General features: G+C 40.9%; 1 protein-coding gene and 1 pseudogene across 1 annotated transcript; one reads left to right on the forward strand and one right to left on the reverse strand.

The window, feature by feature from the left end:
- Nucleotides 1-1,194: 1,194 nt before the first annotated feature.
- Nucleotides 1,195-3,217, reverse strand: LOC139471704 (uncharacterized; annotated as a pseudogene).
- Nucleotides 3,218-10,216: 6,999 nt separating this feature from the next.
- On the forward strand, nt 10,217-13,914 carry LOC139471588 (uncharacterized). Its single transcript, XM_071253965.1, has 2 exons — nt 10,217-10,683; nt 12,996-13,914. The coding sequence occupies exons 1-2, from the start codon at nt 10,229-10,231 to the stop codon at nt 13,912-13,914; spliced, it is 1,374 nt and encodes a 457-aa protein (XP_071110066.1). The 5' UTR covers nt 10,217-10,228.
- Nucleotides 13,915-14,122: the final 208 nt, after the last annotated feature.

Here is a 14,122-nt window from a genome sequence, read left to right on the forward strand (position 1 = left end):
GAGTGAGGGAATATTGCTTAACGCCGCATCAGCAATTTTGCAGCTATTCGCGGCGAGAATATATGTAAGGGACTGTTTCAATAAATGTGATGAATGTAGCACAACAGACAAAAACGGTCTTCGGTTTCAGCAGGGATTTTTATAACAAGGACTCTTTTATATGCTGGTACTTCGAACACTTAACAAGGGCGTGGCAGAGACTGTGAGAGAGGCTATGGGCTGTTTCGGGCGTGACCAAGTGTGACTAGAGCTCATCCCAGTGTGCTTGCTTCTGAGCGATGACTTGACTGTTAGCTGTTGACCGTTGGCTCGTGTTCTTATGCCGTTCTTCTGGACTGCTCTGTCGGTCTGGTCCTGGTCAGTGTACAGCGCCTTTCGCTGCCTCTCTCTCCGTCTTCACTGGCAGTGCGGTTTATATAGGAGTTTCTAAGCTGATGGATGTCACCCTCAAATCTTTAGGGGGTTCAAAACAAGTTTGTGGTACAATAAACTGGAAACTCTTGGTCAACAATTGTCCGATTTATGACCATCACCTGGTCATGAAATGACACTCAAACCTTTAAGGGGGGTCAAAACAAGTTCGTGGTACAATACACTGGAAACGCTTGGTCAACAATTGTCCGATTTATGACCATCACCTGGTCATGAAATGACACTCAAACCTTTTAGGGGGGTCAGTAACCTTTCTTCTGATGAACACAATAAGCCCACCTCTACACAGCCTCTGGCCATACTGGATAGTGTTACATTCGCCCTTTTCTTATTGAGAAATTTTCAGCATAAAATTTCTTAAAATAATTATGACAATCCGTAGATACATGAATACCTCAAAATATATGTACAATCCACAACAATCCGTTGTCAATTTCATTAGCACATCATTAGCATATAGTTAATACGAATACCTCAAATGTACGTACAAGCCACAACAAGCCGTTGTTAATTAGAATATAGTTAATATGCATACATATATAAATTCACAAAATAAAACACATTCTGAAACAGGGTACAGTTCATCCTCGCACATCAAGAACCGAAGTGCAAACAGCTGCACCATGTTAAATCGTCTTTCATGCGTTGTGTATATTTCTTTTTCACAGTCAACTTGTAAAGTTCTGTAGTATGGTGTTCTGATCGTATGCGACGACAACAGTTCATGTAGTTCTCTGTTGTCCGTACTCCTGTCAACGTTGGTTAGTCGAACTCATGATGCCCTCGGGTACCCGCATCCAGCGTCGGGTAGATGCTCCGTATGGCGGGAGTTGGTCGAACTTCTTCTGCTGGATCGGAGTCCCTTTGTGTCAAGAGTGGCGCAGAGGGTAGGTTTAATCTGTAGGCGCGACCTGCGCTCCCAGTGTCAACTGGCGCAATCTCAAACTCGGTTGTAGCCAAGACATTCCTCTTACTCATTCCTCGCTTGGCTAGCCAGGGTCTAATAAATCTTACATACAAGAAAATCCCCACAAGAATTCCCACTACAGTTAAGGTTATTCCCAAGAAATATTTCCAATCTGATGTCTCCTCATCTGGTACCATGGCCTGTAAATCATTAAGCTGATCAATAAGATGATTCATGGGTATATTCTCGATACTCTTGAGTTTATCAGGTAACCTAGTCAAGTTCAGTTTTATAGCAGTTTTCAAGAAAGGTTTCCAGAGCAACATGTTGGAAACATTCGGGGTATGAACTAACTTCAGAAAATTATCTTCCAACTCGTACTGGCTTTCATTATGATAATAAGGGAGTAAGATCAAATGATCATTAGATGCTGAACATGATGCGTTCAGTTTAACTATTGCCAACGGAGGTAAGACCACATTGGTGTATGAAAACTTGTTATCTGTATCACATACCACTACAAGATCCAACCTTTTATTGGTTGTCAATACCCAACGTCCCGCAGTAAGATATTCTGCCCTAGGCAATATAGCATTTGGTTGGACTTCGGTTAGACATGTCTGTCGGACCTTTGTCTCATCTTTCATAAACAGAGCAATTACACATAACTGGCTAAGATTGATTGGGTAGATCGGGCTCTTGATATGACAATAGCCCGTAAGGGGTTTTGTACATATCTGGACTTCTTAGGGTTACAGTAATGCATATTTTGTACGTTGTGCATTGACTGTGATTACCTCTGTTTCCAACCGATATTTTGCTACCATATTATTTATACTGTTTGATCCTGTATTTATATGATTCATGACTAGTGGTACCGGCATATAATGAGCCTGGTATATTCCAAATTCACCATTAACATCTTAAAGTGGAACTGTCGTGATTACTAATATTTTATCATCAAATAGGACGATGGTACACAGTAAAGTCTTTTAGAAGTCTTATAGAAGCGCCATAAATTGTCTACTGGATTATTCGCTAATCGGAATCTAATAGGTAGGTGGGTTTTTATGTCATTTAATAGAACCAACAACTGACTTGCTGTTATTGTGCTGGGTGACAAATGACCCAAAGCCAACATATTCATTTGCAACTGGGGGTGTTCTAAATATGACAAAAAGGTTTGTACCATGCTTCGAATATTTTCAATTACTAATTTCACTTGCAAATGGGTCTTTGTTGCCCATTCTAACTTCGCTATTTGATTGCTCAATGTACTGGAAACATTAGCAATTTCTTGTCCCACTATATCCAGATCGTTAATGACTTCATTAATGGCATGTCGATTCTCCGATACTTGAAGTCTTGTCGTATTAATAATAGAGAGCCCTTCTTGAATGATATGTGCCATACCTGCTTGATTCTCTGCAAGCCTACGTATATTTTGCTTCACAGCACTTAGGTCAGCGTCAGACACAGTGCCAAATAAGAAACTCAAGGCGCTACCGACAAACGGCAATAGCGAACGCTTGGGTCGTGTGTGCAACCTACCGTATTCTAAAAAATTGTCTGTTAGGCTATTTAAAGTTGTATTCAGTCTTGTAATTTCTTCGTCTAATTTGATATACATGCTTAAGATGCCTGTTGATTTATCGGAGTGGTAGCGACTCAAGAACTGTCTACCATCATTGCGACTTGATCAATATTATACCTACACTTCCCACTAAAATGATTATATCGGTCTAAATCAATAACGAAGGTTACCAGCCATTTAGACCTATTCGTGGTAATATCATTCAGATTTTTAAATACAATGTTTTCGTACATAATCGAACCCTGTGCTCACCCCATGAGGAAGAGTAAACCCAGAGGAAACATGTTCTCTCTGAAACATAAGAGTAATTAATCATATACACTGGTTCTACTCCCAAACCATATAAAACTATAATAAACCAACCGTTGCCTGGAGCAACTGTTTCACCTTTATACTTTTGTTGGAATGTGCGTTTTCAGTAGAGGCCCTATCAGTGGATTCTATCCACATGTTTCCTTGTCGCTATCCGCAACTTCACTTTCCACAACTGAACCTGTCGCTATCCGCAACTTCACTTTCCACAACTGAACTATGGGACTCTACTTGTTTGTCATGCTTTCTGTAAGTTTCGGATGACTTGCTTTCCTATCTTAACTGTACCAGCTACCACTGCTCGGGCTCCCAGCTTAATTTATACGGAATGTTGTCCCCCTCCTCCTCCTCCCAATCAGTGTCATCATGAGAAGGAGTGTTCAGTGTTTAAACCTCTGTTATGTGTTCCCCTGTGTGCCCCATAGTTCGTCCCATAGGTTCTGACTGTTTAGGCAATCTCTTTAATCATGTCAGTATGCTCTTGTCGCTACCCACGACCAAATACTGATCATCACCGTTATTATGTCAGTACACCCTTGACGTAACCCGCGATCAAGAACTGATCCTCATAACTGGATCCTTTATGTTTTTACAATCCCTAACTATATTAGCATACTTTTGACCGGACCTGGGCCACGTGTATGTCTTAGCATTAATGAATTTACTGTTGTGTTCACAGTTTCCCTATTCTGTTCTTGATATGAACCTTGTTCTCCCGTTTTAAGGCTTCCCTCATCCATATAATTTGTTTAGTCGATTTAACAAAATCGACTTTCAGTTTCTTATATGCTGCCAATAACTTCCCTAATAATCCGGTATAAACTTAAGCATACCTCTGTACGCGTTTGATCACTTCCACAACTAGTTTTACTTTATCTAGACCAAACATTACGCAGTCTTTGCCAACGCTTAACACATGGCTGGATCCCTTTCAAATGAACAGAATAAATTAGCGATGCCTTGAGCACCTACGACTAGGTTACAATCTGCCTTGTTGCTTGATCATGGTCTTGTGGATACCTATGGATAACATCACTAACTGCCCCTGAACTTGACTGATAGGCCACCAGTTTTATTCTTTCTTGATCTGCATTTGTTAATACCGCATATTTTTCTATACTTTTCAGCCATTCCTTAAATTTTGTAGGTTCCCCATCAAAAGTTTTTTTATAACCTGCGCTATTCCCGGTGCTCCTAAAGTTCTTGAGAGATTAGCTAACTGTCCTGTTATTTGTCCTGCTATCCCTGTCAAAAATTCTCCCAATTCCTGGCCAGCCATAACGAAAAAAGAAACAAAAGAAATCTGAGCTAATTACCCGAGTTGGTCTGAGCATCAGTCTTCACTTGTCCCAGGCTGTTCCTTTGTTTTGAGAGGGATCCGGGTCACGGCACCAAAGAAGAACCCCAACGTGCTCTATATGTAGCACAACAGGCAAAACGGTCTTCGGTTTCAGCAGGTTTTTTAATAACAAGGACTCTTTTATATGCTGGTACTACGAACACTTAACAAGGGCGTGGCAGAGACTGTGAGAGAGGCTATGGGCTGTTTCGGGCGTGACCAAGTGTAGAGCTCGTCCCAGTGTGCTGGCCTTCTGAGCGATGACTTGACTGTTAGCTGTTGACCGTTGGCTTGTGTTCTTATGCCGTTCTTCTGGACTGCTCTGTCGGTCTGGTCCTGGTCAGTGTACAGCGCCCTTCTCTGCCTCTCTCTCCGACTTCACTGACAGTGCAGTTTATATAGGAGTTTCTAAGCTGATGGATGTCACCCTCAAATCTTTAGGGGGGTCAAAACAAGTTCGCGGTACAATAAACTGGAAACTCTTGGTCAACAATTGTCCGATTTATGACCATCACCTGGTCATGAAATGACACTCAAACCTTTAAGGGGGGTCAAAACAAGTTCGTGGTACAATACACTGGAAACTCTTGGTCAACAATTGTCCGATTTATGACCATCACCTGGTCATGAAATGACACTCAAACCTTTTAGGGGGGTCAGTAACCTTTCTTCTGATGAACACAATAAGCCCACCTCTACACAGGTTCTGGCCATACTGGATAGTGTTACATGAAGTATTAAGACATCAGTTGTTCATATACCATGTAGAATATCAGGTCACGTTGTCTGACTGGTAGGGATCGCCAACAGTATATATAGTGTGTGTCCATTTTCTCAGCTATAAACATCATCATTGAGTTTTCATCTCGTTGTTACAATCAGGGTTATAATCGACAGTCGGGTGACTGCGAGCGGTCATATTTAGCAGTGACCTGTTCAGTAGCGCTTTAATTGGTACATCGTAATTAATTTTCTTTCATTTGGTACTGGTAGTGTACGAACGCTGCTTAATATAGCAGCGAGCAGTTACCTGACTGCCTATCCTCAGTCGGAAATAAAGTTTTCTTATTTACAAATATTTACAGGATGTACAAAATACAAGATAAAATCCAATGTTTAGTTTAGTTTTAGCCTCACTTCATTCTAGGCTTCAGTTGGATTCATGTTTTAGTTGAGTAGTATTGGGAAAGATTATTTTACTATGTTAGTAAGTCACATTGTGAAATGCATGATATAGGACATGACATGCAAGTAATTGTACTGATTATGTATGAGCACAGTTGTAACTGGAAATATACATCATCATCTTCCCGAGGCAAGGGAGTATAAAAATTCAGTTTCCACCCTTGCCGAACTGGGCTGGAATTCTGGAGTTACATTTTGGCTGGACTAACGAGTCTATGCATAGTGATTCATTCATTTAATTTAACAGCTATTTTACCTTTTACGTGCAGAGGAATTCGTTCCGTCTGATAATCGAAACTGTGTTTTCTCTGGCTTTGACGTTATATATTTTCAAAAGCTCTGTGCGGGTCGGACCGAGAGGACTGTACGAAATCAAGATCAGAACAAAACAGAAAGAACGAAAGTCAACAAATCATGTCAGACCGAGAACCTCAGTAGAGAACGTGTATGTCATTGTATTTCGAATAGTCAGTGACACTAGCAAATCTGACAATACATGTTTATTCCCTAAATGACAGTACAGAATATTTTTCAGTGGTCAAACGGATATATTTTTCAGTTTTAATAATGCCATCAGGATATACACACCATGAAACATAAAACACGGATGTCTTCACGTTTATAAAAAAAGGTTTTAGAATTTAATATATCTGGCAACTTGGTATAATCCGTTGGTACGGATAGCGTTCTATGGTAGCACATGAACTTTACACCATACCTTTTTCTTTTTTTCTTGTTTTTAATTTTAGGGAATCTAGATTTGTACATCATTACAATATTACTCCGAGATATTCTTTCATCCCATACCCCATGTTTCTGTTAAACATTGTCTTGTAGTGTAAAGTGTCCTGGGGTAAGACGTGACTTGTTTTACATCATACGTTTTGTAGCGTTTTGTGTCCTGTTGTAAAAAGGGACAGTTTTTACATCATAAGTTGTGTAGTGTATAGTGTCCTGTGGTAAAACGTGACCATTGTTACATCATAACATAATTATTCAAAATTTATGTGTTTTGCTACATCAAACGGATGGCGTTGACAAGAGTCATTGTCAAACGTCATGAAGGATATTTCATTACTATTCCGCGAATGTGGGAACACGTTTTAGTCTAGAGCATAATATTCATATTAGTTTCATAAAATTCATGATTCATGTATTCTTGTGTGTTTAAACACGTGTTTAGTGTTATTCATATGTTTATAATTTTTTTAATTTCAGATTCATGTTATGTTTTATTTGTAGGAATCTTGTGTCTTTTACACATGTATGTTGTTGCTTTAATTTTCTTTTAAATTTGAAATAGATATCAGTGGATGTTGTTTCTAATTGTTAGGATCATTAAATTGTTCCTGTCCATATCTAGTATATGATAAATATAACAAATGTGTAGCAGGTGGTTGGATTAGGCCAAGACGCCGGTTTGGCCTGTTGCTATGGTATTTTGTGAGTAAGTGAGTGAGATGTGTTTTTACCAGTATTCCAGTTATATCACGGCGTGTCAGCTTAATGTGGGAGGAAAGCCCGAAATGGTGCAGGTCTCAAACGTTTACCACTTCGGTGAAACCCACGAGCACGGGTATGGTGCTGACAAACCCAGAAACATAATCGGGGCGAACCAGGATTCAAACCCATATTCATAGGTTTCTGGCGTGCCCAAGGGACGCAACTCTGCACAGCGAATTGCTGCGCTTTAGACGACCGGGCCACCGGGCCCCCGGTATGTAGTGAGACATGATGATGTTAGATTGTGTTTGTTTGTTTGTTTTTCAACGCCACATAAAGCAATATTCCAGCTATATATGACGGCGCTCTGTAAATAATCGAGTGTGGAGAGAGACAATCCAGTGATTGACATCATAAGCATCGGGCCACGCAATTGGGATACGATGATTTGCATCAACCAAGTCAGCGAGCCTGACCACTCGATCCCGTTAGTAGCCTCTTACGACAAGCATAGTCGCCTTATATGGAAAGCATGGGTTGCTGGAGACCTATTCTACCCCGGATCTTCACGGATGGTATTAGAAGTGTGTGGGGGGTGATGGTCTTGACAGATGTCCCTGTTATGATGGTGGTGGTGAAGGTGAAATTGGGTATAAGTATGGGCTAAAAACGGCAGTAGTACTGAACTGGGTGGGCTCGGGCGTATGTTGGGGTGGGCTCGGGCGTATGTTGGGGTGGGCGTGGGTGTTAGGTTGGATGTGGGTGTCATGTTGAATGTGTGTGGTTTTTGGGACGTTGCAGTTAGGGTGGGTGTGAAATTTGGGGCGGGCGGGCGTGTGTTGGGTGGTGATGGGATGTGCTTGCTTCTTGTGGCGGGTTTGTTGGTGTAATGACTCTAAGGGATGATGATGGGGATGTGACAAATGGCCTCATGTAGTGTATCAACATATCAGCAATGATACAGATGGAGTTTCTAACCTACGAAAGTACAGAAGGGTCGTTGCTGGTAGTGGTGATAATAAACCATTCACGCTCGGATACAACGAATCAAGGAAGACAAAACCATCCATATTCACAGACGACAGTGGAATTGTACTCACATCGATTTTAGCGAACAATAAAATATAATCATCGTTATCTTTTGACATTTTTCATATGCAGTAGAACTTGTGTGCAATAGTTATTATTAATGGGGTGGTCGTTGTCCACAACACTATCGTAATAGATAAAAAGTAGAGAGTCTCCGTCATTTGAAAACAGATATAAGAAAACTAGCCTTTTTTTACACAGCAAACCTTTCAAAACTTCCGAACACTATCGTCATATGAAGGCCTTGTGACAACCAAAAGGTTGTTTTCCAGTTATGTCAAGGAAGACAACACAGACAATATATTTACACATCATACTTTGAATTCACAGATTCAACACTAACAAACGTTCTTCCGCCTAGTTTTGAATTCCCGACATGGGTACAATGTGTGAAGCCCATTTCTGCTGTCCCCCGCCGTGATATTGCTGGAATATTGCTAACAGCTGCGTAAAACCATACTCACTCACTCCTAATATTGGCTGCAATATTAATGAGCATGTTCGTGTTCTACATTGCTAACAAAAAAGGTTAAACATAATCAATCAGACTATATGCATCTGTTTCAACTTTAAGTGGCGAATATGTTAAAACAATGGATTTCAAATGTTGAATGAAATAAAGTAAAAGAGGGTATCAAGCATCTTGAGTGATTTCTTTTGTCCATAATAAGACAAGTCCATTTTCATGATAGGGGTTAATTACCTGATTAACATGTGCAACCAGGTATGACATTGCTGTTTTAAGGTGTCTCACAACTGGGCTGTCTTACTAATGGGAGGAGACCAACAAAGGAAGTAATTCTCCCATAAATTGACTGCTTATTGCAAATACTCATGTCTGTGGGGAAAGAAGCTGTGCTCCCAGTCGTCACTACCAAAACATCTCCTTACATTAATTTCAAACCACAGAACTGATATTGTTCATTCCCCCTCTGTTCCCCACCTCTATAGTTGTGATAAATGTTGGCGACTCACCCCTCAACCACCCTCCACCCGCCTCTATTGCTGTTTTTATCTACCCACACCCACTCACACCCACACCCACTCACACCCACCCACCCACAACCACACACACACGCACACACCCACACCCACACACCCACACAGACACACACACACACACACACACCACCCCTCCACCACCCTCCACCCGCCTCTATTGCTGTTTTTATCTACCCACACACCCACCCACCCACAACCACACACACACACACACACACACACGCACGCACGCACACACACCCACACAGACAGACACAGATACACACACACAACCACCCCCACCCCCCACCCCACACACACAGACACACACACACACACACACAACCACCCCCACCCCCACACACACACACAGACAGACACAGACAGACAGACAGACAGACAGACACACACACACACACACACACACACACACACACACACACACACACACACACACACACACACACACACACACACACACACACACACGCATACACGCACACACGCACACACGCACACACACACCCCTACATCAGCATGTTCAGTGATCCTGTCTGTATTGACCCTGTTAGGCAAGACGAGCAACGCTTTAACATTTACCACACGCCACATTTGTACCTTCATTAAACTATATCTATCTGCCTAAAGTTAAAAGCAGTGTACATGTATAATTGTCACATGTAGTTGTAGGGCATATGCAGCGTGCACAATTTCCAGTTCGATGTTGAACTGCTGTGGGCTATTATTCTTTGTCCAATGAAGTTGAACATCGATATCAACGACTACTCAAATAGTGTCTCTGTGATCATGCAAGTGTTTAGTTTGGAAGACTGTTTCAATATCATTAAGGTATTTACCTATCTTGGCCAACATTGGGTACATCTTACTTCAGCGAACTGACACAGGCTTGTGGTTCACAATGCGCCGTGGGAAGAAGACAGTGGATATGAGGTTGCTCCTAGCAGCGTTGTTAATTACCAGCTTTCTGTCAGTGTTTGTCTTGTTTAATTACGCTCAACAATCTGTACATGATCGGGAGTTAGCGCAAAGCCTGTCAATGATGACGTCAGCTCATGGATTTACACAAGATACCGATGCACATCACCATTCGCAGATCCAACACATAAGCCGGACCAAAAGGCGAAACTTAGATAGAAGCAATTCTGAATCTCAGACGGGATTCCAGAGAGTTGGAAACACTCTCAACACGTATGTGTATTCGGCAATATACGACGACATTGATGTCCCTATTATCAGGGTAATAGCATTGGTTAGACATATCCAGGATGCGAGGGAACTGCCATCATTTGTATGCACGTACTTCAATGGTTCTGGACAAGCTTCTCCGGTCACGTACAGGGGAATATTGCAGTATGTGTCAGAGCCTAAGTGGGGATACAGGTAGGTTTTACTTTGACTTGTATGGCATGTAGGGTGTCGTGGTCACAGCATGCACAAATAAAGACAACGCGTCTTTAAATGTAACAATTTCAATTATGCACAATGAGAATGTAAGTTAGGAACAGAGGGACAAAGAATATTTTGAATATTTCGAAATTAATCAGTTGTTTGGTTGATATGATCTTTGAAACATTTCAATGTAATTTATTGTTCAAAGGCAATTGCCATATAACATAATGTAAGTCGACAAGTTCTCCATCGTTGATTAATTGCAAATCTTTATGTGACCAAATACAGCAGCGGAACACGATTACTGGACTTTCAAAATTCTCTATTGAAACATCGAACCCGGTTTAGTAAATATTTGTAATGAAATATGAATAATTTTTAACAAAAAAGACATATATATGCACTATAAGTGGAATTCTAAAGGTGTTGGATGAATTCTAAACTTACTCACCCACTGACCCACCGCCACCTCCCTCCACCACCACCACCGCCTTTTCTATGTTTAGAACAAGAACAAAAAGATTTTAGACGCGCTGCTTTCAATGTCGATCTTGTTCACCTTTTACGAGCGCTTCTTTGGGTTCCCCCCTCCTCCCCGGAAATGGGTGTGCCGCCCACTTGGAGGTGGGCACGTCACCGGAAACGGAAACCGGAAGTGACGTCATCAGAGGTCACGTGACCCCACCGACCAATCAGAAGCTAGGAGCGGTTCCAGAGTCCTGCACACAACTACTACAACAAATTGAAAATTTAGAGAAATTATTTTTTAAGAAGAGGTTAACTTGTGCTGTGTCTGTTGACTTTTATTGACTCGTAAACAGCGCGCAGTACTTTCATTCGTTGCGGGGTGTGAGCGATTTATTCTCCCGCCCAGAGATTTATTTCCCTCTCAGGCGGGATACACGGTATTTTATCAATGAGGAAATGACCTTTTCAACAAAAATAAAGAAAACACAGTTTAAACACAGCTGTTAGAAATGACATGGCTGTAGAAATTAAGATTCTAAACTTCAGATGGAAGTTTTGAAACTTTCGTAAACATTTGGTTTGGTTTTAGTAACAACTACTGCAACTTCATGGTAATCAAAGTGCTATTGACTATCTTATGTCCAGCATGTTCATGTCTTCAACAATGCTTTGGCAATACTGGAAAAGTGCAAAAGGGAGAAGTGACATTTTTATTTGTTCAATGGCATTAATAAACTTCAGCATATGTGAAAATACCCAAACCAATAGAGAAGATTTATACAAGCATGTATTCGAAAATAGTCCATGTGTGTTTTTAGTTATGATTTTTTATATACATGTTTTTTTCTATATATATTCAAGATGTGTGTGCACAAAGTAGTGCTGTATTTCTATCTTTGTATTACTGTGCCCAGGACACAGGACACTGTATGTTTTAAGCATCACTACATCACCATGACGTCAACCCAAATGTGTAAATCAAGTCAAGGAACGATACGATCGGAAATTGTGCCACTGCAAACTCGATTTTACATGTTAGGGATATAATTTATATCCACTTTATGGCCGTGGTCATTTTGCTTTGACGTATCGATGAGGCAGCTCATGGATCACTGCTCACTGCTCACTGCTCGAGAATTTATTACTGTAGGTCAAAGAAACTTGCCATCCTCAGGGTGGAGTAGAGTTTGGGAATACGTTGTGAGGGATCTACACTTCTGGTCTTAACATGTGGTGGGTATGTTATTTGCTTTCTAATGATGGAAATATTATATCTCTGTAGTATTATGACCACTCGATGTCCAAGTACAAAGAAAATACTAGTATGTATGGGTATAAAGTTCACTTCACTAAGTTTTGGTCCAGTTGTCACCTCTTTGTAAAGTAGTGAACTGTGGAAACCATGTTGGTTTGTTTGTTTGTTTGTTGTTTAACGCCACACTCAGTAATATTCTAGCTATATGACGGCGGTCTGTAAAAAAATCGAGCCTGACCAACCGATCCCGTTAGTCGCCTCTTACGACAAGCATAGTCACCTTTTAGGGCTAGCATGGGTTGCTGAGGACCTATTCTACCCCGGATCTTCACGGGTCGTGGCAACCATGTAAAAAGCAACTTAAAAAATAACATTATTAAAATTAACTTTTTTTAAAAGTGCATATGGTAGATGGCAGTGATAAAAGCGAGGAGCATATGCAATATTTTTGTTGTTATATTGAATTCTACCGAGCAGTGGACATAGTAAGGTAAGGTTTTCAGAGGCCTTCATTTGAGGTCAAGGTCATTCGAATGGTCAATCCTTCTGTTCCCTATTTTACTGTTGTTTTATTTTTCAGATACCATTCTGGATTTATCAAGTGTGGGTTTCCCAAAGACGGACGGCCAACAGCAGTAAGGATAAGTGGATATAATACTACAAAGGCTTACAACATGCTGAGAGTTATCTACCCTTTGAAGAAGAAAAGACAGCTTACAAGATGTTTCTCAGCACTTCATTCAAATTTCAGCGACACATTACAGCTTATACAGACACTTGAAATCAGCCTCATGTTCGGTGTTGAACATTTCATTGTTTACAATTACAGTATACACGAATCTGCTATGAATGTTTTAAAACATTATCGTAATTTGGGAGTTTTAGAAATCTTGCCATGGGATGTACCTGTAAACCGATCTGAGATTCATTATTTTGCACAACTTGCTGTCATTCAAGAGTGTATGTACAGAAACTTGCACGTCTCCGATTTTATACTGACTGGAGACACGGATGAAGTCTACATACCAAAGGTGTATGCCAATACTTCAGACATGATCGTTGACAACTTGAAAGGTCGACCATCGTGTTCTTGTCTGCTTGTCCGAAATACCTTTTTCCCTTTGAACCTTCAACCTCATACGGGGAATTTCACTCTGAAGCAAGAAGCAAGAAGACTCAATCTCACCTACCTGTTGTACACAAGTCATTTAAGAATCAACAATGTTTACGATAGATCAAAATTGATCATCAGACCAACAGGTGTTGAGATCGCCGGAATACACTCTGTTGAAAGATTTCGGAAAGGACACAACGACTGCGTATGTCAGCATTCTCGGTGCCTTCTGCACCACTACCGTATTGTACCACCAAAGGAGTGGGGTTCCTTCCGAGCAACAGACGCCACGTTGCAGAAGTATTCTGAAAAAATTGTTAAACGTATGATCGAGAGAATAACCCAGTTAAACCTGGATAAACAGATCGGGACGTTTAAAGTTTGAAACCATAATGTTATGATATTGATATGCCCCGAATCTAACAAAGAATATCATTGTCATATTTTATTCAACCTCCGTGTCTTCTGAGAGTGTCGTCATATATTCGACAAAATGCTGGAATCGAACCAGGTTGCCGTTGTACAAAGCGATCTTAGCGCTAAGGTGATCGTAACTTCCATACCTTAACATAGACTTATCACAGTCGTAGCGT

Source organism: Haliotis cracherodii, unplaced genomic scaffold (genome assembly GCF_022045235.1).
Source record: "Haliotis cracherodii isolate W230 unplaced genomic scaffold, xgHalCrac1.p SCAF_23, whole genome shotgun sequence".
Lineage (NCBI taxonomy): Eukaryota > Metazoa > Mollusca > Gastropoda > Lepetellida > Haliotidae > Haliotis > Haliotis cracherodii.

Bases quoted from the DNA above. Each gene is read 5' to 3' on its own strand.
- LOC139471588 (XM_071253965.1), top strand. From the start codon at position 10,229: ATGAGGTTGCTCCTAGCAGCGTTGTTAATTACCAGCTTTCTGTCAGTG. The intron at 10,684-12,995 runs GTAGGTTTTACT...TTTATTTTTCAG, and splicing joins GAGCCTAAGTGGGGATACAG to ATACCATTCTGGATTTATCA.